Genomic DNA, 25,241 nt, shown 5'->3' with positions numbered 1-25,241 from the left:
TTTCGCGTTCCGCGTCCTCCTTGGCCCATATGGACCTCTTCCCCGCGTAACCACGGCTTCCGAGGTAGTGGCACCCCATGTTCCTCTTTTGAAGCCCCTTCATGTACTCCGACTTTTCTTTGGCAGCTTCGGCAACGCAAGCCGCCTTGAATATTTCAAACTGCTCTTTCGTAATTGTTGGATTATCCTTTACAATCTCGGAGTAGGGTTCCTTTTTGTAGATGATCCTTGCTTTCACCCTTACTTTCCAGGCAGACAACGCGCCGCTAAACTTGCCCATGGCGCGTCTGCTTATCTTCTTCATTGTCGTGTCTTTATCTGGATTTTTATATTTGATTTCATCCCGGCCCAGGAACAAGAACACCTGGTGCAGCTTCGTTAGGAGGGACTGCTTCATATCTGGTATCTTCCTTAGTTTCACATCGTTGATGGTGGCGGTTGCTCATAGGATGCAGCCTATTTGATTGTCGTAGCACGCGCGCGCTTCCGCAGGCTCTTTTGGCTCAAAATTGCCATCGTCCACCTCCGTAACCACCAGTCTAGTAGTGATGAGCTGGTTTGGGCGTCGTTGCTTCTTTGGTTTCGGTTCTATACCGGCTTCACCAGTCTCGGTGCCGGTCTCGACGCCGGTGTCAGTCTCAGCGCCGGTCTCGGCACCGGTCTCGATGTCGGTCTCAGTCTCGGATGTGACAGGTGGGCCCTGCAACAACCGTTGCTCATCAAGAGGTTCAAATAGGCGTCTGCCGCCACGTAGACATTGCAATCACCATAACCCTGTCCTTCATCGTTGCTAGCCATGTTTCCTAGGATTAAATCTAGTCAATTAATTCTAGACCTAATAAAATGAATAATGACATAAAAAGGCCAATGTTTTGCAGGAATGTTGATTCATTCCTGTTGCGGCAAATCCCGGGCACTCGATATGTCCTAGTTTGTAGCACAAGTCATGCCAAAACTCATGGAAAATTTCGGTATGACGTTTGCTACAAACTGGACAAATAGAGCGCCTGAAATTTGTCAGAACGGAAATGAATCAACATTCTGGCAAAACATAGGCCACTTGGAATCATTCCCTACATACAACAAAAGGCCACTTGGGCACAATCGAACCACTTCAATGTTGCATATAACAGGACCACTTAAGAACATGTACATGAGCAACTACAACAGTAGATAAATATGAGCAAACACTATTGAGGAATTTGCATATAACATGACCACTTCAAATTTGCATCTCCTAGTGTTTGACCCTTCAAGAAAATCTACACAAATCTCATGCTCTCTCAAACTCAATTCAAAAACCAAATATAGATGGATGAACCCTAGAAACCTAGAACCTTTACATATTTTTTTCCTAATAAAAATTATGAACCCTAGAACTCAAATTATGTCCTAAATTTTTGTCCAAATAAAAATTCACTAAAAATTAAGAATCTACTGGACTTGCAGCACTAATAGAAATTTATATTTTTATATTGATTTTTTCTCTAAACTAAATCCTACTACCCTAGTTAACATCTAGTTAAATCTTACTTTCTTAACATTTGTAATTAAACCCTACAGCCCTAACCCTACTGCCCTAGTTAAGCATATACAAATTTTTCCTAAAAATTATATTTAGTTAACTACTGAACTAAATTTTACTCTAAACTAAACCCTACTGCCCTAATTAACATCTAGTTAAACAAACTCGATTCAAAAACTAAACCCTACTGAACTAATTGACATCTACATTATCTACTACTTAACATCTATTATTACCCTAACTAAAAAACTTCTACTATTAACCCTACTGCCCTAGTTAACTAGTACCACCACTACTACTAATTAACATCTACTACTACTACTAAGAAACATTATCTATGAACCCTACTACTAATTAACATCTACTACTATTACTGAAAAACATGGCAGGAAGAACAGGCACAGAGAGAGGAGGGTGGGGCCGGGGGGCTTACAGAGGGGAGATACGGTGGCGGGGAGGTGCTCAGCGACGAAGGCAGGGGCGCCGAGGGCGCGCGGATCCGTTGGCGGCGACGGAGGCAGTGGCGGCGACGGAGGCAGGGGCGTCGAGGGCGCACGGCTCCGGTGGCGGTGACGGCGCGCGGCTCCGGTGGGGCAGGGCCAGAGAGGGAACGACGGTGGCAAGGGAGCAGGGGCGGCGATGGAGGAGATCGATGGGGAATTGGGGGAAAGGACTTAGCAGAATTTTGAGCCCGCGCGGGGTTAAGTCAAAATAGCAGTAGCGCTGGTAGGCAAAAAGCGCCATAGCTAAGTTAGCTATAGGGCTTTCTACCAAAACGCGCTACTGCTATAGGAAGTAGTTATTTATTTTCCTTTTTCTTTTCTTTTTATCTAAGGAATGTAGCTATAGCGGGGGCTTATAAAACACGCTACTGCTATAGTAACTACAGCGCTTTGTGGCAACAAGCGCTACTGCTATGCCTTTCTCCTTTATTTTTCTTTTTCTTTTGTTTATTTTTATATTTTCTTTTTTTCATTTCTTCTTTTTCTACTTCTTTCATTTTCATTTACTTTTCTACTTCTTTTCCATTTTATTTTCTTTTTTTAGCAGTAGCGCTCTATACAGGAAACGCGCTACTACAAGGCACTTAGCGGTAGCATGCTTTTTGTAGCCTCGCTACTACTATTCCTAGCCTACCGGCAATAGTATGGGAATTATAGTAGTAGCGCTTTTACATGTAGACGCGCTAGTGCTACAACCATAGCTGTAGCGCACTTTATTGACACGCGCTACTATTAAGTAGCAGTAGCGCTTTGTTCTAACCAGCACTACTGCTATACCTCTGTGTATAAAGTTTTCCCTAGTAATGCCTAGTCGGCTACATCAGAGGAGAGGAGTCATATCTTGTATGACAAGTCTTGTCGAACCTTCCTTGTATGCATCATGGGCCACCACGATCTCGAGGTAGATTAACATGTACTCTGTACCCCATCCACAATCAATATACAAACAAAACAAGACAGTAGAGTTTTACCTCTTCGGGAGGGCAGGAGCCTGGTTAACATCGATGTCCCCTTGTGTTATGTTACCATCTACTGTACATCTAGTTAAGACTACCAGATTGGGACGCCGAACCCAAGATCTGCTGGATTCAACTCCGTAACTTGGGTATATCAAAATCATGTTGAACTATACATAATTCATCTTATATTGCGGAGCAGTGTTGTTTTTGCAATCGGCATCCGATCAACCTCATCCTCCTCACCCTGTTCACCATTTGGATAAGATTCTCGGTTGGGTTGGGTTGCCTCTCCACAAAAGGACCAAAATATAACAAATCTCCATGAATAGATATTTTTTAGCATGAGCTTCATGTGAAAATACCCGTATTAAGCAGCATTGCTGACATTCATGATGATCTTCAACCTAAGAGCAACTCCGACAGTTCCCGCAAAACTTCCCCTGAAACCAGTTCTTTTGGCTTCCCGTAAGTCTTAGGGAAAGTTTTCTGGCAGCAATTTTTGTCAGTTCCTGTAAGCTTCTTTCCGTAAATCTTTTTTTTTTTCATTAAACAAAATTTTATTATTCCTCTAGGGCCCGATGGTCAGTGGTGGCCACCGTCGGCGGGGCGGGTGCCGCTGGCGAGGGGCCGCGTGTTTGCGGGGTTGGCACGAGCAGCGGCAGCGGCATAGCGTCCTGCCGGCGTGGTGGCGCAACGGCAACAGTGCTTCGTGGTGGCGACAGTGTTCGGCGGCTCGCGCGTGGAAGTTTCATGGCGGTTATCTCCCCTCCAAAAAGATACGAGAAGGTCATCTTCCCGTAAATCAGCGGGGACAAAGGACCTCTTTTACTGGGTCCTCTAAAGATAAAACCAGTTTATGGGAACTGTCGGAGTTGCTCTATACGTCTCTCCTCCCTTTGTCTCTCCTCCAAGGAAAGGCGGTTAGGGTTTCTGCCTCCCATTGGCGGCACCGCCGATTTGTCACGTCTCCTGTGGCCTTAGGGTTTGTGTCCTACTTAAGGGACGATGGGTTTGTGTCCTACTCAGGAAGACAAGATGGCGGCCGCTTCCTGAAGATGGAAAAAGGTTCTCCCCATCTAGCCCCCGTCCCGATGGTGCGTCTAGCTTCGTCAGAGGACGTGTGGAGGTGTGTCTCCGGCGGATCTCGCGGGATTCGGTCTGTGGTTGTCTTTGATGGATCTGCTCGGATCCAGTCATTGTTCATATGTGTTCACATTGGATCCTTTTGATCTAAGCTTCTCTTCATTGGCGACGGTTGCTGTTTTGGTGTGTTGGTCCTATGGGGTCTTAGCACGACGACTTTCCGACTGTCTACTACAAGTTGTGCTAGGTGGTCTACGAATCTAGATGTAATTCTTATTATTTCTCGTGTTTGTTGTACTGTCATGGTTGAAGATGAATAGATTGAAAGTTCCTCCAAAAAACAAAATGATGTACACATTCGGGACGGTGAAGAGGGGCCATGAGCTTTTTTGGTCCGCAGCCTGCCTCACCCTATGCTCTACAAGCCTCATACAGGTGGGGCAGCCAAACACCATCTCAGTATATCAGGAACTTGCCCCTTTCAAACATACCGATGCTGCTGCCGATGGGCAAAGTCGGCACGACCATGCACGGGTGCATCTCGGCATTGGTTTCTCCGGGTTCATCATCTACGTCATGGAGAATCTGATCAAGAGGCACACCACCTACGACAGATGTCACAGCAGCCATCTCACTGTACCTTGCGACATCATCTTCATGGCCAGACTCCTAGAGATGACAATCAGGGTGCTGCCACGCCAAACGCTGATTCCAAACATCAGTACAGAAAAATGTGTCGATGTCTAGGGGAAGGAACAGGTACGTCTGGGCTGAACAGTTTATAATGGGAATTGTTGCCGGTTTGCAATGGATCAACTTATTGCATCGCGGATCATGAAACCTTCCTGATGATTTGACATACTTAACTAAAACTCGGCAAGTTGGATTTAACACATCACATTTTAGTCACGGAAGAAAGACTTTGAACATAATCATATATAGTTATATAGCTGAGCATACCTAGGGAACTCACGGCTTAGACAAACTATTTCGGTATGTTGAACAACTCTTTACATGATAATCAGTACTCGGGCCATATCTGACTTGCATTCTCCCGACTTGAGAGACAAATGCAATGCATAGTGAGGAGAACCGGAGATACATTCGCGAACTGGTCCTCTAAATGTAACTATGATCCTAGGCCATTCATGATAAATACAAGGAAAAAAGAACGGAAGAGCGGTCAGCCAGATTTTGAACCCAATGCACTGACATACACCATCCAACTGTGGTTCGCCAAATTTCATCCTAAGAACTCGCCTCCCGCCAGAACTTACAGTCCAAAAGCATTTCATAGGCGGAATGAGCCGCATTGTCCTCTACCACCCTACGGGCTACCACAGCCTGTATACATGCATTGCGCCGACAATCAAGTAATCTGAAAAGTCTAAGGGGATAATCAAGATGAAACAACCAAAAAGATGGAAGAATGACATACCTATCACACATCTCAATACTTATCAAGCTCTAACATGATCTGTTCAGTGACTAATTCCAAAGTATCATGCAGTGGCGGGAGAAAGACTACCTTAAGCAAATGATGATTGCCTGCAGGAAAATAACAACTCGTCAGGCAAGGTTGAGGCCCGTAAAGGATTTATTTATTTTTTGAGGGAAAGCCACCATGGTGACTTCATTCAAATGGCATAAAGTTGCATCGTTTGCTAGTTGCCCTAATATTACATCAGGTGGTTCATGTTGCCACAGAATAGCACAAGAACTCCCAGAAATAGGATATAGTTTTCATACCATGTTTGTCGACATCGAACAGCCTCTTGGCGAACAGCCCTTTTCTTATCATCAAGAGCCTTGATTGCTGCTTGTAGGACCTGCAAGAATATACCATTCTGCAATGAGTTCTCTTTTATTCCTTCAGAAGGAAACATTTCTTACTTCACAACAGTTGCGATATTAAGACACCCTAAGTTCCTAATAACGACAAGAAATTAGTCATAAGTTAGATATATACCATCTCAATTATCCATAATGTTCTAAGGTGTGCAGTTAAAGCATGAGACCTAATTATCTCCACCAATAAGGGGAGTGCTATCCATGATTAAAAAAAAGCACAGTATAATAATAACTCAATGTCTTAAAGGTCGTATTGTGTGCATATTCTCAACAACCATCTGCATAAATAGAAAACTGACCTGTGGCCGCATGCGATAAACTTTTGAGTGGGGAAAGCTAGACATGGCAACAAAACATTGCAAGGCAGTCTCCCGAACAACCTACAGGAGAAAGGAAAAAGGTTGTCAAACATGCTGATCTTACAAGTGGAACTGAATATGAAAAACTCTTAAGTACCATCATGTGAGGATAGGAAACAAGTTGTGCAAGTACACTGATAATGATGCGGATATTTTCCACAATGCATTCTTTGCCTGCATAAGACAAACAAGATTTAGCGCCCGAAGAAAAAAATACCATCAGGAATTTAGTACTTCCTCCGTCCCAAAATAACTGACATGGTTTTAATTCAAATTGACGGAGGTAGAACGCAGCATACACCAGTCAAATTTACATAATAAACAAAAGAAAATGAACTGAATGGATGTAGTCAATGCATGCACCTCAAACACAATTTATTGAATTAATGGCTACTAAGTAGGAACTTATGGAAGTAATGGAGTAAAGTAAATGATATCACCTTTTTCATCCATCAGCATTCCAGATAAAACAAGCAACAAACTATACACTAGATCTTTATCCTGATTATCCACGCTCAATTTGGCTAAGATATCAACCATCACGAGCAAAATCTGAAAAAACAATTAGTGAAGCAATTGGGCAATTAGTATGCTCTGACCTGACAAAGGTTGTGCATGCTTCAATCAAGAAGTAATTAACCTGATGGGCTTCTGTTATAACTGCTGACACTGGAGCATTGGAAATAATATGTCCGAATGCTCGATATATCACCAATCTGCAGTGGGTGATATTTTTCAGTTGCTTCAAGGCATTTGACAAATAAAAAAATCACTAAAATTACAGGATTAGTTCATCAATTGAACTAAAACTGGCATCAGACCATCACTTAGCTATACAATATTTTTAATCAAAATACATTTTTCTCTAAAATATAAATCATGATGATAAAAATTAATGAGGAAAAGCACAATATGGAACTAAATTATAAAGTGATGCAACCTAGTCCTGAGGTTACAAAATTGCAGTATTCAACTGATGTGGCAACTCAAATGTCTTTTTCCTCCAAGGCACACATAGTATAAAGAATTCTTTGACTTCTAAACTCATGCCACGGTTCATTTTGGTTTACTATCATGAAAAATAAGTTACATTACCATCTTGATATCCGAAACGGTGTCATCACATTGCTTTCTTTTCGCTTACACGTGTAATGTGAACAAAGGTATTTAAAGTCAGAGTACACAAATAAACTAAGCTAAACCCTTGGGAATTTCACGGAGGACGAATCAAAATTAAATGCACAAAAGTGTCCAAGCTAATTGATAGAACAGATATGTCCACATATAAACTAAGCTAAACCCTTGGGAGATGCTGCTGATGCATACGCAAAGTAACAGAAACATGATATACAAATGTGTATGGTTCAAATCAGATATAATACAAAGTGATGAGAATGTTGATACCTACTTTGTTGTCAGCTCTGAGGTCTCCTTAATTTTAGAGAGAAAAATTGGCATCAGTATTGAGAAAAAACGCTGCTTATACAAAAACTTTATTCTTGCATGGAACTTTTTATTTAGGCAGACTTCTGAATCACCCATCATCACATGGAATGCATCAGCTGCAGCTGATGCTAGAGAAGCCTCTGATGAGAGGCATTTAAGAAGAAACATTGAAATTTCCTTCACTTTCTCATCTCCTCTCATAAGCAATCCTTTGCCAATCCATGCCAAGCCACATAAGATATCAATCTTTGAACCTATGCTTCCAGGCAAACTGTCTGAGAAGTCAGCATTATCCGAAGTGGCAGCAGAAGAGCGAGACATCTTCAAATTGCTGCTGGGTAATACAATTGAGAAACATCCCCCAAGAATAACATCAAGTATTTTATCCAGTTTAATCTCGTGTGAGAACTCTGAATTCTGTAGATATTTATTGAAAATAGAAGCTAATGCATGAGCAGCTGGTATATGCCCATTCAGTAGAAAGACCGAAAAGAGGTTAATCATCATCATCATTTCTGGTACAGGTGTTTGAGGCCAAAGACCAACTATGACTGATGAAAGCATACACACAAGAGCTGTATCTTGAACAGAGTGTGCAGGAACTAACTCGTCAACAGACAAAAGATGGTGTGTCAATGCTTTCACTGGGAGAGACAGCATCGATGATACTATACCGCATGCTTTCTGAACAATCAATGACTGTTGTTCCTCTGTGCAGACTCCGACTAATAACTTCATTCCCATCATTAGTGACTCAAGAAGACCCTGAGAGAGAAAAGTGAGTGTTCCATGATTACACAGTACAGATTTATGCGTCATATACCAGATATATACCTAAGAACCAGTAATTCAACTGCATTAGCAAAAAAAATCAGTTTGATGGAGCTTCACCTCTGATATGATTCGATCCAGAGTAACCAAGTCCCCAATCTCATCCCAGAGACGCAGAGCAAAGCTCAAAGCAAGTTCATTGAGACCACCGGAAGTAAAGAACCTGCCATAATGGAGATGGTTACTCAGAGAGAAGATGATACTTGGCTAACATATATCCTGTCAAAAGGCTAGTACAGGGCACAGGTACCAAGCATGCCACCAGTAACGTTTTTCAGCTATCGAATTGGTCAAGTATGTGCAACCTTTTTTACAGTTAGGTTTGCACAAACTGAGAAAGATGTTTCAAGATTACAGACTAATCGTAATCCATGTTTGTTGATACAGCAATACATACTGGAATGCAAAGTTGGCATACCAAGGAAGGAGACGACTAGAGTAACAATCAATCAGACAGGCTACATAGTCCGCACATTCTATACTTCCATTAACCTGCAGGATCAATAAAACATTAGTTTGGTTGCTTATAAAATGCAATTTGCAGGAAATAAGAAGACAACAGGGGGATTCGATACAGGCCTGAGAGATATTTCTGATGACAGTTTCTTCAAGTGATCTGGCAACCCTTAACATATAGTTCACACTAGCGGTGCCAACTTCAAAACATGCTTCAAGTCTTAGATTCAGAGGCATCGATGCATCACAAGATTCAGCCAAACAAATAATCTTGTCGACAACAATTCTATTGTAAACCATTTCTCTTTTAGAAGCATGTAATTCCACAGCAGATGAGCCAATGCTAGTCAATGTTTTCAATGATAATCTCCAGAAATGTGCATTTTCATACTTGCTTGTAATTACTAAGGTAAGCATCTGCAGAATATCCTCATAAGCATTTTCCAGTAGAAGTGAACATTGTTCCGGGATAGTTGCAAGTATCAGCAAACCCTTCACTGCAAACAATTTATAAGAAACAACCATATTAGGATAGACGTTGATCCTCTGTGATTCTAAAGCACTGAAATTCAACAAGAGAAAAATAAAAATTAAGAGTTCATCAATTAAATATTTGGAACTAAAACACGACCATAATGAATAAGGTAGACCATATAGACTAGAATCTCTAGAAATGGCTAAAGAGTTATTGACAAATAATATGTAGACTGAAAGAGCACGGCTATGGACAGCATGTCTATTTGCAGACCAGATGCACGACCTTTTGTAATGAGGAGTTCTCTTAAGCAAAATCTACAAACATGGATTAGGAAAGTTCAGATAGTTGTGAGTTTGTGACAGCACCTAATAGGTGCATGTTGTCGGACAAAATGTGGTATGTGGCAAGTCATAATTAAAGAGACTTCAACATACCAGCACACGAAACACATTCTTTTCTGACCGCTGACTGGGTAGGCTGACAATCAATAGTCAGCAATTTTCCGAAAAGATGGATGATTTGATCCAGCTTCTCCTCTAAGATAAGCCACCAGGACTCCTCTGCTGGGACGCCTTCTCGAGATGCCACAGCGACTTCTCGGCAGGATGAAAGCATTTGAACAGATAAATAGAGAGCTCCATAGTTAATAGCAGCAGGAGATGATCCATTGGCGATGCTCAGGTGTTGAGAATCAAAACCAGCTGAGTTTCCCAAAATATCCACCAAGCGTTTAAAATGTGCTTGAAAAACTCTAGTGCACAAATATGTAGATGACCCAGCAAGAATAGAAACGACACTTCCAAGGGCTTGCAATGAACTATCGATGGACTTCTCTTCAGTTGTTACAGAATGGATGTTATTCACAATATCCTCATCCAACAAGATCAAATTGATGAAAATATCTCTATCCGGAGAATGTATATATGTAACAGCAGTCTTCAAGCAATGTTCAGCTTCTGATTTTATTTGATTCTTATTATTCTCTGCATCTTTAGGTGACCCTGATGATAAAAGTTGATCTGAAGAAAGGCTAAAAAGCACTTCTTTCAACTTAAACCAAATAGCTGATGCGTGTGTAACCATTCTATCAGCTCCATAGCAGTGAATGCAATTGTCCAAATATTTTAAGGAATCAAGCTGTACAAAATACTAACATGTGAATTTTTAGCAGAAAATCAAAGAGGGTATTCACTTTGTTAGATTGATGAACTTGAAACATTAAGATAAGTTAAAGCTGCTGACCTTTGCTAATGGAAGAGAGGAAGAAAGTTTATCTAGAAGCAATGGGATGGCAAAGGGCTCGAAATACGGACTTGCACAAAAGGCATGCTGCAAATATTTAAACAGGTTGTTAACCACACAAGTAAAATAATAGAAACGTTTTTTCATTTAGAAGTATGATAAGGTGATATAACACATAACTCCATAGTCGCATTTGACAAATAATTATAGCACCGAGCCATATGCTCAGTTCAAAAAATTGAATGATCTTTGAAATAATCTATCAGGTAAAAAACTAAGGTCATACCATCAATGCCCTAGAAAGTTCGTCTCTTGTAACACCTAAATTATCACCGGCTCCCTGCACATATACATGATACCATATTGGAGAAAGGAATGTCAAGAACTACTAAGTTGCAGAATGACATACAAACGAAAATGTTTTGGAAGCCACGATAGTTCATTAACATACATGTGTGAAGTAAACAGGAAAATATTTGCTCAGAATCTCAAAAAGGTCACTTGCAAATTGGTCTGCGAAACCAGATGGATCTGGAAACAGCTTCATGACAACTTCCACCACATGAAAAGAAAGCTTCAAGCACTCTGGGTCTTTTTCTTCATCGATTGATTGACAGATCCAGTATAGCAATTCATCATCCTGGGCATACAGATTAAACTTGTGTTGGTAATGAACACGTGATTGAATAAATCAAGGAGAGGTGTAAATAACCAGACAAAATAATATATAAAACCAGCCTCCATGACAGAGGCTTGGAAATGAAGATTCATCCATTCTAGAATACTTGTACACCACCAAACTACCCATATCAAGTATCAACTCTACCTCTATGCTTGATTTATTACCTTGTTTTTCTTCCAATAATATTGGAAGGTTGTCACACTTTACCCCAAGCATGATAACATCAATACGCCAGATTTGGTTAACAGTACAGAGCATTACATAATGCAACAGATAACATATGCTTGCCAGATAAGGAAATGCAAACATATCAAGAAATAATCACGATGATACAAAAAATTACTCCCTCCATTTCACTATAATTATCCAGTGTGCAAACCTGGGAGGCACCAATCAGTACAGAGCATTACATAATGCAACAGATAACATATGCTTGCCAGATAAGGAAATGCAAACACATCAAGAAATAATCACGATGATACAAAAAATTACTCCCTCCATTTCACTATAATTATCCAGTGTGCAAACCTGGGAGGCACCAATTTAAGTACTATTTGATAGAATTGAACAATGTTTAACCCAGTTGGATAGACATACTACTACTCTACGTAACGGGAATGGGTATGGTCTTATTACAATGAATATTACTTAACTTTCGGCGCCTCCTAGATAGACGCGCCGAACATACACAGTTAACTAGAGTTAGTAACATGTTAGAAGTTAGAACATGCAAGAGGCATGGTTAACATGTAGGATTAACTTAATGATAACTACTAATACAGTTTTGAGATGATGGTGTGATCTATAGTTGTCCAGAGATTGAGTAAGTATCATACCATTGTCTTGACAGCTTCTGGGTAATGATCTAGTATCCAGCTAAAAATTTCAAAGCACATCTAGAAAGAAGAGAGTGATGAAAAATCAATCAATAGATAGATTAAATCTAACTTTATTTAAGCATATTTGTGCTGAAGATTCAAATCAACCTTGCGGTCAGCAGCTGCAAGTGACTGTACTTGAACATCAGCTATAAAAGCCTCGACTAGTCTTTTGACATCAGCAACCATAATAGTGCCAACAGATGATTTTCTGTGCAATAGAGCCAAGCATCCAACAAGAGCTCCCCGCAGTGCTTGCCAATCTGACTGAAGACAAAAACGAAGTTCACGAGTAATGAGAGAAGGGTGGCCAATTGGTCACCATAGGGTAAAGATTACCAAAGCAATAGCATGGCATTAAACAAACGTTGCAGTTCAATAGGAGCTATGGGTCTTCTGAAGAACAATTTGCTTCACTGGATATTTTCTTGAGACAAAAACTTCGTAATAGAAAATTCGAACTAAAAGGTTATATCAACATTATAATGTACTCCCTCCGTCCCAAAATGTAAGACCATTTTTGACACTACATTTTGGGACGGAGGGCGTACTTTCTGTAGGGGGTGAGAATTCTTTACAAAGTATTACTGGAGTCAAATTTAGGGGTAAACTAACTTAATATGAATTGATGACTATATGTAACCTGGGACCGGGCTCATTGCTAACTTTCTTCTTTAATTAAATATAAAACCCAGGTGAACTGCTTATTTGCCACCTAAGTCATCACTTATTTGGAGATATCAAACTGAAGATGTTGCAACAATATCCCACGGCCTGCTAGGTAAAATGATGACATATTTGGGTTGCAACCCATTGGGATACAGCTGCAGCCAAAAAATTGGCTAGCCAGTTGGCAAGGCTTTTAAGACATTGGCAAGACAATTTGGTAGCCAATTTTTGGGCTTGCCCAAACATTGGCAAGCCAAACTTTGGAATTATACCAAGCAGCCCAAGTCTTTCTTATGTCAAATCAAGTTACTGACAATATTTGATCTTAGCAGGATAGAAGAGCCAAATTCACTCTTGTGCGCAACGTTTCGAACAATGGTTTTTCACAAAAATTTAACAACTTGGATACATGTAAGCCATACAAAAATAAAACTTATAACTCGGAAACCTAAGACCTACCCATATTCAATCATTTGTATTCCACAACAGGGAGCTTAGTATTGCTAAAAATTAAACCTTCGAATCAAAGATGTGGCTGCCATAAACATGTAATCATTAGTTTCTAGAGTGTCAAGGCAAAGACAGAGCATACTGGCCTATTTAATCATCGCAAAGAAGGCTGTAGTGTAAGAACCATTGTTTTTAAGGCGTCCGTAAGGCGTCGCCTAGGCGACGCTTAGGCGTCAGGGCGCCCTGCAAGCTCAAGGCGTCCAGCTTGCCTTAGGTACCTGAGTAAGGCGTCCGCCTTAAGCTTTAAGGCGTCTGAAGCGCTGCTAAGGCGTCCAGGTTGGCGCCTTGGTCCATATTGGACGCCTTGAGCTTGCCAGCCAGGCAGGGAAGTAGTTTTAGGCGGGAAACAGAGATGCTGTTGGCGCCAACAGGTAAGAGGGGGGAAAGAGAGAGAGAGAAACAACCCCCAATCCACACACACCTCCTCCTTCTCTGGCTCCTCTCCTCCAGCAGATCTGCTCCCTCCTCTGCAGCAGATCCTCTCCAACAGCTCCTCCTCCCCTCCTCTCCAGCAGCTCCTCATCCTCCTCGTCTCCAGTAGCTCATCCTCCTCCTCTTCAGTACAGCAGCAACCAGCAACAGGCAACAGCAAGGAGCCAACACCTCTCCCTCCCCCTTCTCCCCCACCCTCCTCTGCTCTGTTTCTTCCATGTTAAGTTGTTCATTGCTTGCTGTTTTTCAGTTGTTCATTGCTTCCTGCTTTGCTGGTTGCTCACTGCTTTGTGCTAGCTGCTTTGCTGGTTGCTCACTGCCTCTCTTATAGTGGTTAGTGGATGCCTGGATGGTTAGAATAATGCCTGATTACTGTTGGGGAGAAGAGAAAGTGCAAAGAGGATGGATCCTATATGGGCTCTACAACCAGCAGCAAGTGCAAGATGTGTAGTGTGTATGCCTAGTTGCCTACCAAATTCTACTTCATTCTACTGCTTAGAACTCTCTAAGGCGTCCGCCTTGCCTTATGCCTTACCGCTTAGGCGGTGAGGCGCCCCCCCAGCGCCTTGCCTCGCCTTACCGCCTTAAAAACAATGGTAAGAACTTTAATAAGTCAACATTACTACAGCCATTAGCTTCCCCAGATTGATGACCTTATTCCCAAGGGTTTTTATGTCACTCTATGTTACAATTCCAATAAGGACACAAGACCAGAAGGTAAGATTTGCTATTTAGTTCAGGTGCAAATGAGAACTCATAAGACTAGTGTTTGAGAAACTGCTTACGTACTTCAAAAGTAAAATAACCATGATGCACAAAGTCAAACTTACCAATCTTGATATAAAGAAGTCTGACAATGTTGTGATGGCATTGACATCTAACCATTTAAATGAAATGTGAGACATGATTTGCCCCAGAAGCAGTATTCCTGCAAAACAAACAGAAGCATATCCTTAACAAACTGCAGGGAACTATGAATGTACCAGCAAAAGATTATGACGCTGAACTTAAATCTATTATGCAGAAATGACTTTGCAGAACAGAAAATGAAAAACAATGGTTGCAAAAGGTTCTTCTTTATCAACAATGTAACCATCCAAGAACCAATGAAGTGTTATGCTAGCTACCAATGTGCGGACGTACTTGGATGTGTCTCTCTATTGCACAGTACGACTTTACATTTTTTAGTAGAAGAAATCCACAATAATCTTCACTGAAGAAAGAAAGCTTGACTTATGCATTTTTTTCGAACTGTGCTGACAGCGAAGAGCAACTGTCACCTGTATAGCCTTAAAACCTGGCGTAGACCGTAACTTTTACTTGCATTACCAAATTTGCAAACTATCTAAAATAGAGAGGCAAACAGCATGGGAGGAAAAGATATGCAATGAGGGGTAAAAGAAACCTCTTGATCTCACAATGTGGTCTGTTGTCGTCAAATACATGTCCATCTTAGACACCTGAAACGATACCACCAACAAGATCTATAAAGAACTACCCTCCTTAGCCAAACCATGGAGCAAAGTGATATATGATCTCCGGGAAACCAGGACATACCAAATCGAAGAGCGTCAGCTTGTCCTTGTTGACCAAGGCTGCAAGAGCATCCACGCCCGCAGACTGTTGCACACCACATAACAGCATTAGCGTCCACAAGAAACTAAAATAACAAAGGATAGCGTGTATCAATCAAGCATACTAAGCTATGCAATGACAACATTTGCCCCGTGTATTAAGCAAATAGCAGTTTGTACCAAATTGTGTAAGAAATACAGAAGCCCCTGCAACACTGGAGCTTATGTCAGTTAAGCTTATAGGTGCTGCCCGTTAGCTAAATTCTTATGAGAAAATCGCACAATAATTACAAATGAAGTGAATGAGACTCCGTCAATTGTTAAGCGGGTGTATGTTCCAAGCGAACCATGCGAGCCAAAAACAGAATTTATGAAACAAAAAGGCACCGAAGGCCTCAACAGTAATGGGGGGATGGGGAGGGGAGACCGTACGTGCTGGGCGGGGGAGCGGGAGACGTCAACGAAGGCCTCAACGTGGGGGACCCACTCGCCGGCAGGGACCTTCGCCATTGCTGCCGCAAGGTACGAGCCGTGGCCTTGAAGCCTCGCTTCCGCTTCCAGGGTTTAAGGTTTTGCTAGTGAAGGAGACGGGGCGACGGAGGAGGCGTACGGGGAGGCGGATGCAGGAGGCCCGCAGCGGCGGCGGGTGGAGGCGGCCGGCGGCGGCGGCGGCGCTAACCTAGCGTGCGTGGAGACACTCCTCCGCCAGGCTGCGTGCGTGCTTTTGGCCCCTTTTTTTTGTAAGGGGGCGTGCGTGCTTTCGGCTGATTTTGGTCAAGGGGTCAGGCTCAGACCTGGCCAGACGGGCCGGCCCGGCCTGGCCTAAACGGGCCAGGACGGCAGAGCCCACCCAGGCACGCCTAATAAGCGGGCCGTGCTGGGCAGGCCCACCTGCACGTTTAGCCACCAGGCCCCCTGATTTTGGGCTGTTTTGGGCCTATCTGGGCTGTTTTGTGGGTCTAATTATAAAAAAAATCTAGTTTCTGAAGAAAATCTAAAAAAAGAGTAAACGGGCCGTGTCGGGCCAAGACCACCACGGGCCGGGCACACGGGCTATCCGGACAGCACGCTATTGGCCACCTTTGGTCTGGCTAGGCATAAAACCCGGTACCCGAAGCCCAAACCCATATAGCCTGAACCTAAAAGACCCGAGCACTTTTTTGGGTGTCAAATCCAAAACCCTTTGAATTTAAAAATACCTCAAATTTATGGCATCTAGAGGCAAAGTAAAAAATGAGGCATTTTTTGCAAAAAAAGAAAAGAAAAAGATGAGGCACTTTATCAATGACAATGTAAAAAGAGACATTGTGGCCCAAGCACAACAAAAATGGTGTAAATGATCAAATTGCTCTTAAGGAAGGAAACGGGTTGGCCCGCTCTGGCCCGGTACTCATTGGCCCCTCTGCATTCTTCATGGATATGGAGTCGGCCCAACGGTCTAGTGACGACTAGTCTCATGTCCCATTGGGTAATATGGTTCGACCCGCTTTAATGCAAAGTTTGTAAAAAATAGAGAGTAGTAACAACTTCGTTTCAAATAACATCATTTAGCAGTAGGAAATTTTAGCATGTTAGCATGTCTAGAGTTTATTTGTTCAGAAACAAGGCATATATGTAGCCACTTAGCATATTTTAACTCTAGAACAAAAGCATTTTAGGATAATATGTCAACTCTGTCCTATAAACACAAGACTAAAACATTTGTGAAGGCATATGTTATCGTAACCACATACTACAATCTTGGGCAACCAAGTTCGCGTCGACGTGCTCGTCCTGATGGGTCAATGGTGATTAGCTCCCTTCATGCAGTTTTCATACAAAGCCGGCCTGGAAGACTAATTAGCCTCGAAATTTTGGGCTGAACCAATGTCCGAATGGATAACATCAGTTCATTCCCATATTGAGTTGCTCTCTTGGGAAGATCCAACGTGAGAACAAGATCCCCATCAAAAAAGGTAAAGGTCCAACAAATGCTCATATGACGACATTGCATTCTCCCTTTTGTAGAAAAAATCCCAACCTGAAGATGGTTTTCCCAAAAAAGAACAAGAGTAGAAGACTATCCAAGCAAGCTCTTCGTGAAACAACTACCAAGTTTTATATACTCCTCATCAGTTCTCGGATGTTTGGTCGCTAGCATCGATTTTGGGCCTCTTGCATGAGTGGCTCAATTAAGCCTGCATGGGGTAATACAACTTCCGGGTCATGTGTTTGCAACATGTTTGGTGGCCCATAAAGCACCAGGCTGCATTAGGGCACAAACTAACCCGGGTGTTTGGTTGCCCTTGTTTCCGAATTTGGGTTGGGCCGATGCAATACATTGTATTTGGTTGCACACATTCAACTGACGTGGGGAACTTATCAACTACCACCATAACGAATGTTATCGTTGCATGTTACATGTGATCATAAGGAGGGCTAAGATAATAGCAAAGCCACAATGACAACGAATTGGATGAATATTATGAATTTCTTTAGCCCACTAAACAATATATGACATGTAACCTTGCCTACTCCATGATTGCTCTTCTCTTTGGGTACGAACTTGGAGTAATCATCATTTGTCTTCTCTCTAGACTCAAACCCTTTGTAGCAAATGTACTTATAACCGTTCACATATTCATGGAAGATTCATGGCATGTCTGCCATGAACGGTAGACTCCTGGAACCCTCTCTAAGTACACCACATACCACTTAATTTACCAAGACAGAGGAACAAAATTTCAGCAAGCAGGACAAGCAACAAAACTTGACCAAAAACATATGCAACACAAGCATGCATGATTCATAAACCCAAAAGCATCATAGTTCACGTCACCTAATATGGTTTCCTCCTACCACCACATCATAAATAGGGTGTAATCCTACCACCACATGTTCAACATCTAAAGGGATAATATATATCACCTCAATCAAATATATTGGCCTTTAACAGTTTTCAATCCCTAGATGTTGGAACACGCACTCGCTATGCAAGGGCCAAATAAACAAATTCTACCGCGCACCCGAGACCATGCTGTTGGAAATAGATCAAGGGATTGGGTTTACCACTAGATGCACAATCAATGCGGTGGAGTAGTAGAGTTGGTGATGCGTGTAGACGATTAGCAGAGCCATCTCCTCCTCGTGTAGCCAATCTCTCGCGAACAGCTCCTCGTGGATCCCTCGAATTGCTCCTTGCGGTTCCCTCGAATGGTTCATTCTAGCACCACACATGCGGTGCCTCCAAGGTATCCACATGTACGGGGAGCAGTGTCGGGCGGCGGACTGCTAGGTCTGGTCACGCAACATGGTGTGTGGGGAATGGCGGCGGCTGTAGAGGGAGGAGAGAGATCAACCCCAAGAGGTGCCCCCACTGCCCTTTATATAGACCTCCGAGGTGGGCTCAACACTTGAGGCTCACTATGAGTCTGCACCCGATTTCCATTCAGATCCAATTCGAATGGGATGCTGCCCCTTAAGTGTGCAACCCTATAGGTTCACATACACATGGACACGACACGAGTCGATAGTTGGTAGCGGCTCCTAGCAGAATGTGTCAACTCCTATGTGTGCGTAAAGTCATCAAGTGAACCTCGACAATGTGTCTTATGCAACTTTTCTTTTGCCTCACGATATATGTTGCCGAGCTCAAGGCGAGTACTTGTCACCCTTGTGGTAGCTTGACCTCTCTTCTCGAAACCGTGATACAGATTCCCAAACCAGGTTAACACTTAACCCAAGTCACACGACCATGCTTTCCGAATTTGATGACTCGAGAGGGCCCATAAAATACCTCTTCGTATAGGAGAGGCAAATCCCATCTGGGCCAACCATGTCTGGCAACATGTCTCACGACTTACTCGAGAGCTACCTTTATGACTACCCAGTTACAGAGTAGCATTTGATAGACCCTAAGTGAATCAATCCTCATCCAAAAAACATGTGAGGACCTTAGGACTAGGACATGGCATACATTCACTACTAGGAAAAGGCCTAGCAGTGGCGGATGCCAAATGGCCATCAATGGCAGGCTTTAGGACCAGGCAGGCCCACCACTGACCTCCCGCCGCTCCTAACAAAGGCTCGCCACTGATGATTAGTAACTAGTGGCGGGCATACATTTGTGCCCGCCACAGCTATTGCATGCACCTATGGCGAGCAATTCATACTACCCGCCATAGCCAACAATTTTAGGATTTAAAAAACATACAAAGACTATATTGTGAAGGATAGAGTACAATTCATATAATATGGTGTTCATAGTACATACACAAGCCTATAAGAATTACAATTTATTCATCATCATGTTTGATTCGCAATTTTACATAGCTTGGCAAGGAGCGCACACAAAGATTATCAATGTTCAAATCGAACAAGAAAGAAGATAAGAAGAACGAAAGGGCCGGATAGGGTAGATGTTGCTCTTCTTAGTAGCCTTCTCCTCACCCATCCTTTCCTGGTTGTATCTCACCTGCAAAAAATATTAATATGAAGCCATAAGCCATGAATCCATGCACCAGAGCAGAAGTGGGCATCAACCGGTGAGAATCCACATGATGAAATATGTCTAGTTTAGGTGAGAACCCATGAACTAGTAGTGGCCTTCTACCAAATATTAGATAAAGTTTCCATTTGCAGCAAGAAGACAAGTTGAAACACGACAATTCCTAGTTTCATAGATGCTTCATCATCAACAAATTCAATGAGAATATCATCTCTTACACCAACCTGGAGCATTGTTAAACTAACAATGATCCTTAAAAATGAATTTAACAACTGAATAAACGGTGCAAGCAAGGAATTAATTGAAGGAAATATGCCCTAGAGGCAATAATAAAGTTGTTATTTATATTTCCTTATATCATGATAAATGTTTATTATTCATGCTAGAATTGTATTAACTGGAAACTTAGTACATGTGTGAATACATAGACAAAATGAGTGTCACTAGTATGCCTCTACTTGACTAGCTCATTAATCAAAGATGGTTAAGTTTCCTAGCCATGGACAAGAGTTGTCATTTGATGAACGGGATCACATCATTAGAGAATGATGTGATTGACTTGACCCATCCGTTATCTTAGCATGATGATCGTTTAGTTTGTTGATATTGCTTTCTTCATAACTTATACATGTTCCTATGACTATGAGATTATGCAACTCCCGAATACCGGAGGAACACTTAGTGTGCTATCAAACATCACAACGTAACTGGGTGATTATAAAGATGCTCTACAGGTGTCTCCGATGGTGTTTGTTGAGTTGGCATAGATCGAGATTAGGATTTGTCACTCCGATTGTCGGAGAGGTATCTCTGGGCCCTCTCGGTAATGCACATCACTATAAGCCTTGCAAGCAATGTGACTAATGAGTTAGTTACGAGATGATGCATTACAGAACGAGTAAAGAGACTTGCCGGTAATGAGATTGAACTAGGTATTGAGATACTGACGATCGAATCTCGGGCAAGTAACATACAGATGACAAAGGGAACAACGTATGTTGTTATGCGGTTTGACCGATAAAGATCTTCGTAGAATATGTAGGAACCAATATGAGCATCCAGGTTCCGCTATTGGTTATTGACCGGAGATGAGTCTCGGTCATGTCTACATAGTTCTCGAACCTGTAGGATCCGCACGCTTAACGTTCGATGACGATCGGTATTATGAGTTTATGTGTTTTGATGTACCGAAGGTTGTTCGGAGTCCCGGATGTGATCACGGACATGACGAGGAGTCTCGAAATGGTCGAGACATAAAGATCGATATATTGGAAGGCTATGTTTGGACATCGGAATGGTTCCGGGTAAGTTCGGGCATTTACCGGAGTACCGGGCCGGGGGTTACGTACCGGAACCCCCCGGGGAGTTATTGGGCCTTAATGGGCCTTAGTGGAGAGAGAGAGAGGGGCGGCTAGGGCAGGCCGCGCGCCCCCTCCCCCTTGGGTCCGAATTGGACTAGGGAAGGGGGGGCGCCCCCCTTTCCTTCTCCCTCTCTCCTCCTTCCCTCTTCTCCTACTCCAACTAGGGAAAGGGGGAATCCTACTCCCACCGGGAGTAGGACTCCCCCCTTGGGCGCGCCATGAGAGGGCCGGCCCTTCCCTCCTCCACTCCTTTATATACGGGGGAGGGGGCACCCCATAGACACACAAGTTGATTGTTTAGCCGTGTGCGGTGCCCCCTTCCACAGATTTCAACCTCGGTCATATCGTTGCAGTGCTTAGGCGAAGCCCTACGCCAGTAGCTTCAACATCACCGTCACCACGCTGTCGTGCTGACGAAACCCTCGACCTCAGCTGGATCTAGAGTTCGTGGGACATCACCGAGCTGAACGTGTGCATATCACGGAGGTGCCGTACCTTCGGTGCTAGGATCGGTCGGATCGTGAAGACGTACGACTACATCAACCGCGTTGTCATAACGCTTCCGCTTTCGGTCTACGAGGGTACGTGGACAACACTCTCCCCTCTTGTTGCTATGCATCACCTAGATGGATCTTGCGTGTGCGTAGGATTTTTTTGAAATTACTGCGTTCCCCAACATTAATCTGTAGAGGTTAAGATCTTTCATGGTTTGCAATCAACAAGAAAATGAACTAGATCACTCGCAGCCAGTTTCCATGGTCCAGAACACTATTGTAATACTAGTTTAACCAAATAAACTCCAACGCTGCATATGCCGTAACTAATGTAACACCCTAGATTTTCCCCTTCCAGAAAATTCTTTTCCAGAATTTGCTTCCGTCTTGGTGTTCTTGGATTTTGCATGGGATCGTTTCATTGCCCACATGCATCTCACTGGGGTGAATTTATCAGCTTCTCCTTGAGAAGACAAACTCCAAGATTAGAGAAGGGACGAAAGATGTTCTAGATTGAAGGAGATGAATGTGATCGTTTCATCGCCCACATGCATCTCACTGGGGTAAATTTATCAGCTTCTATTTCAGAAGACAAACTTCAAGGCTGGTTGTTATCTATCTCAACTCGGAGGAAGAAGATGACGAGATCCCACTTGATGAAGCCCTCTATGCCCAAAGAATGAGGCTGAGCAAGGAGGAACCGGGCAACCTCTAGTACATACTTTCCCCACTTGATGCCTACGTCGGGATGCCATTCGTGACCCGCCTGACATGGATGAATGTTAACCTCCATGTCATGGTATGTTACTTACTGTAGTAATTTGATGATACTATATTAGTTCCATAGATTGCTTACGCCAGAAATAAATTTTCTATTTTATCAAGTTTTTAAAGTATTTTATGATTATACTAGTAAAAAATAATAATAAACATTTCATATTATATTTTTTCATCATTATTATTAGTATATTTATCATTTTGGGTCTTTTATTTCTTTACTATCGGTTCTAATTTTGAGTCTTTTATTATGTTAAGTCTTTTATTATTCTTAGTGTTTTTTATTTGCGTTATTACTATCTATGGCGTTGTGTTTTAGGCCCATGCCAGCACTGGCCCACCCGAGTCAACTCCCCACCTTAGTAGAAGACCTGGTCGCCGCCCTCATTTCACCCACTACACACCCGCTCAACCAGCCGCCGCCGCCCCTCGCCGCATGATACGTCTCGATCGTATCTATAATGTTTGATTGTTTCATGCCAATATTATACAACTTTTATACACTTTTGGCAATATTTTATATGATTTATTTGGACTAACATATTGATCCAGTGCCGAGTGCCAGTTCCTGTTTGTCGCATGTTTTTTGTTTCGCAGAAAATCCATATCAAACGAAGTCCAAACGCGATAAAAATTTACGGAGAATTATTTTGGAATATATGTGATTTTTGGGAGGAGGAATCAACGCAAACGGGGGCCCACAGTGCCCACAACCCATCAGGACATGCTTGGGGGTGCTAGGCGCGCCAAGGTATCTTGTGCCCTACTCAAAGGTCGGTTGGGGCCCTTCTTCTGGCGCAAGAAAGATAATTTATGGAAAAAAATCCGTGTAATTTTTTTACCACAATCGGAGTTACGGATCTCCGGAAATTTAAGAAACCATGAAGGGCCAGATCTGGGGAATGCGAAATAGAAGAGAACAGAGAGGGAGATCCAATCTCGGAGGGGCTCCCGCCCCTCTGCCGCCATGGAGGCCATGGACCAGAGGGGGAACTCTCCTCCCATCTAGGGGGGAGGCCAAGGAAGAAGAAGAAGGAGGAGGGCTCTCTCCCCCTCTCTCCCAGTGGCGCCGGAGTGCCGCCGGGCAAGGATCGTGACGACGATCTACATCAACAATCTTGCTACCGTCATCACCAACTTTCTCCCCCTCTATGCAGCGGTGTAACACCTCTTCTCCCCGCTGTAATCTCTACTTAAACATGGTTCTCAACTCCATATATTATTTCCCAATGATCTATGGTTATCCTATGATGTTTGAGTAGATCCGTTTTGTCCTATGGGTTAATCGTGATCTTGGTTGGTATGATTGTATATTTTATTTATGGTGTTTTCCTATGGTGCCCTCCGTCTCGCGCAAACGTGAGGGGTCCCCGTTGTAGGGTGTTGCAATACGTCCATGATTTGCTTATGGTGGGTTGCGAGAGTGACATAAGCTTAAACCCGAGTAGGTAGGTTGTTGCGTATGGGATAAAGAGGACTTGATACCTAATGCTATGGTTGGGTTTCACGACCTTAATGATCTTTAGTAGTTGCGGATGCTTGCTAGGGGTCCAATCATAAGTGCATATGATCCAAGTAGAGAAAGTATGTTAGCTCGTGCCTCTCCCTCATATAAAATAACAAGAATGATTACCGGTACTTGTTATCGATTGCCTAGGGACAAATGACTTTCTTATTGACAAAAGCTATCTACTTTTATTACCTTGCAATTTATTCGTAGTTTTATTCTCGCAAAGTACTCGTAGTTTTACTCTTGCAAAATAGTTTCATACTTGTTTTAGGTAAAGCAAACGTTAAGTGTGTGTAGAGTTGTATCGGTGGTCGATAGAACTTGAGGGAATATTTTTTCTATGTTTAGCTCCTCGTTGGGTTTGACACTCTTATTTATCGAAGAAGACTACAAACGATCCCCTATACTTGTGGGTTATCATCGCACCGCCGACAGCAAGGTTCGATCCTCTCCTTTCCCTCCCATCACATTTCCATCCTCTCCACTCGCACCTCCTCCGTCCGCAGAAACGCCAGACGGAATCCATGGGGATTGCTTTGTGTAGAAATTTTAGTATCATGGATTGCTTTGTGTGATGTAGAATCCAAAGTTAGTTCCATGGATTTCTTTCTGTAGAAATTTTAGTGACAGTCCGATTGCTATTGTGCAGAATCCGATTTTAATAAGGCCTTTTGAGTAGAAATTTTTTTGAGTGTCTGGAATACTAATGATTCAAGTTCAACTTAATTTGGTAGTGTAGACTGGAATGTTTGAAATAAATAAGATGAACTCCTATAAATTAGATTGGCGTTGTAGAATTTGTTTATTTTTGTCTCCCTCCATGGATTTTGGTAATTTGTGTATACAATTACTAGTGTAGAATTATATTTAGCACTGTAGTATCCGATTTTGTTTAGTAGAAACTGATTGTTCTTACTGTAGATTTAGTTGTCTAGAATCTGATTATATTTATCAATATGTTTTGTGTACAACGGTGCAACCACCACCATGTCGAGTGTGCAAGCCAAGGTGCGCAACCAGCCTTGTAATTGGCACATGGTTCGACATCTACTTACATCTATGTTTTGTTCCTGTTGCAGTAACAAATTATATGAACCTTCTAACAGTTAATTCTTTTGTTTTTGTTACTATTTCA

At 42.5% G+C, this 25,241-nt stretch overlaps 1 protein-coding gene across 3 annotated transcripts; it reads right to left on the bottom strand.

Annotated features, from left to right (window-relative positions):
* Positions 1 to 4,970: 4,970 nt before the first annotated feature.
* On the bottom strand, positions 4,971 to 16,228 carry LOC109732015 (MMS19 nucleotide excision repair protein homolog). 3 transcript variants are annotated; one of them, XM_020291203.4, is made up of 21 exons: positions 15,911 to 16,228; positions 15,462 to 15,524; positions 15,310 to 15,364; positions 14,735 to 14,832; positions 12,402 to 12,560; positions 12,252 to 12,311; positions 11,185 to 11,373; positions 11,020 to 11,073; positions 10,734 to 10,820; positions 9,926 to 10,628; positions 9,137 to 9,510; positions 8,976 to 9,049; positions 8,618 to 8,720; positions 7,689 to 8,491; positions 6,921 to 6,996; positions 6,721 to 6,832; positions 6,378 to 6,454; positions 6,221 to 6,301; positions 5,820 to 5,899; positions 5,509 to 5,618; positions 4,971 to 5,414 (listed from the first exon to the last, which is right to left on the bottom strand). In XM_020291203.4, the coding sequence occupies exons 1-20, from the start codon at positions 15,986 to 15,988 to the stop codon at positions 5,600 to 5,602; spliced, it is 3,345 nt and encodes a 1,114-aa protein (XP_020146792.1). In that variant the 5' UTR covers positions 15,989 to 16,228; the 3' UTR covers positions 4,971 to 5,414; positions 5,509 to 5,599. The 3 variants fall into 3 exon arrangements, with proteins under 3 accessions (XP_020146792.1, XP_045086975.2, XP_073361479.1); XM_073505378.1 differs by lacking the exons at positions 4,971 to 5,414; positions 5,509 to 5,618 and having other exon boundaries at positions 5,735 to 5,899; positions 8,976 to 9,510; positions 15,911 to 16,218; XM_045231040.2 differs by lacking the exons at positions 12,252 to 12,311; positions 12,402 to 12,560; positions 14,735 to 14,832; ... (1 more) ...; positions 15,462 to 15,524; positions 15,911 to 16,228 and adding an exon at positions 11,580 to 11,769.
* Between the last annotated feature and the right edge of the window lie 9,013 nt (positions 16,229 to 25,241).

Source organism: Aegilops tauschii, chromosome 7, assembly GCF_002575655.3.
Source record: "Aegilops tauschii subsp. strangulata cultivar AL8/78 chromosome 7, Aet v6.0, whole genome shotgun sequence".
Lineage (NCBI taxonomy): Eukaryota > Viridiplantae > Streptophyta > Magnoliopsida > Poales > Poaceae > Aegilops > Aegilops tauschii.
Note: the sequence above shows the minus strand (reverse complement) of the source record. Positions and strands in the feature narration are given on the sequence as shown.

Bases quoted from the DNA above. Each gene is read 5' to 3' on its own strand.
- LOC109732015 (XM_073505378.1), bottom strand. From the start codon at position 15,988: ATGGCGAAGGTCCCTGCCGGCGAGTGGGTCCCCCACGTTGAGGCCTTC. The intron at 8,492-8,617 runs GTGAAGCTCCAT...TTTCTCTCTCAG, and splicing joins TGGATCGAATCATATCAGAG to GGTCTTCTTGAGTCACTAAT. The intron at 6,833-6,920 runs GTTAATTACTTC...TTGTTTTTTCAG, and splicing joins TTATAACAGAAGCCCATCAG to ATTTTGCTCGTGATGGTTGA.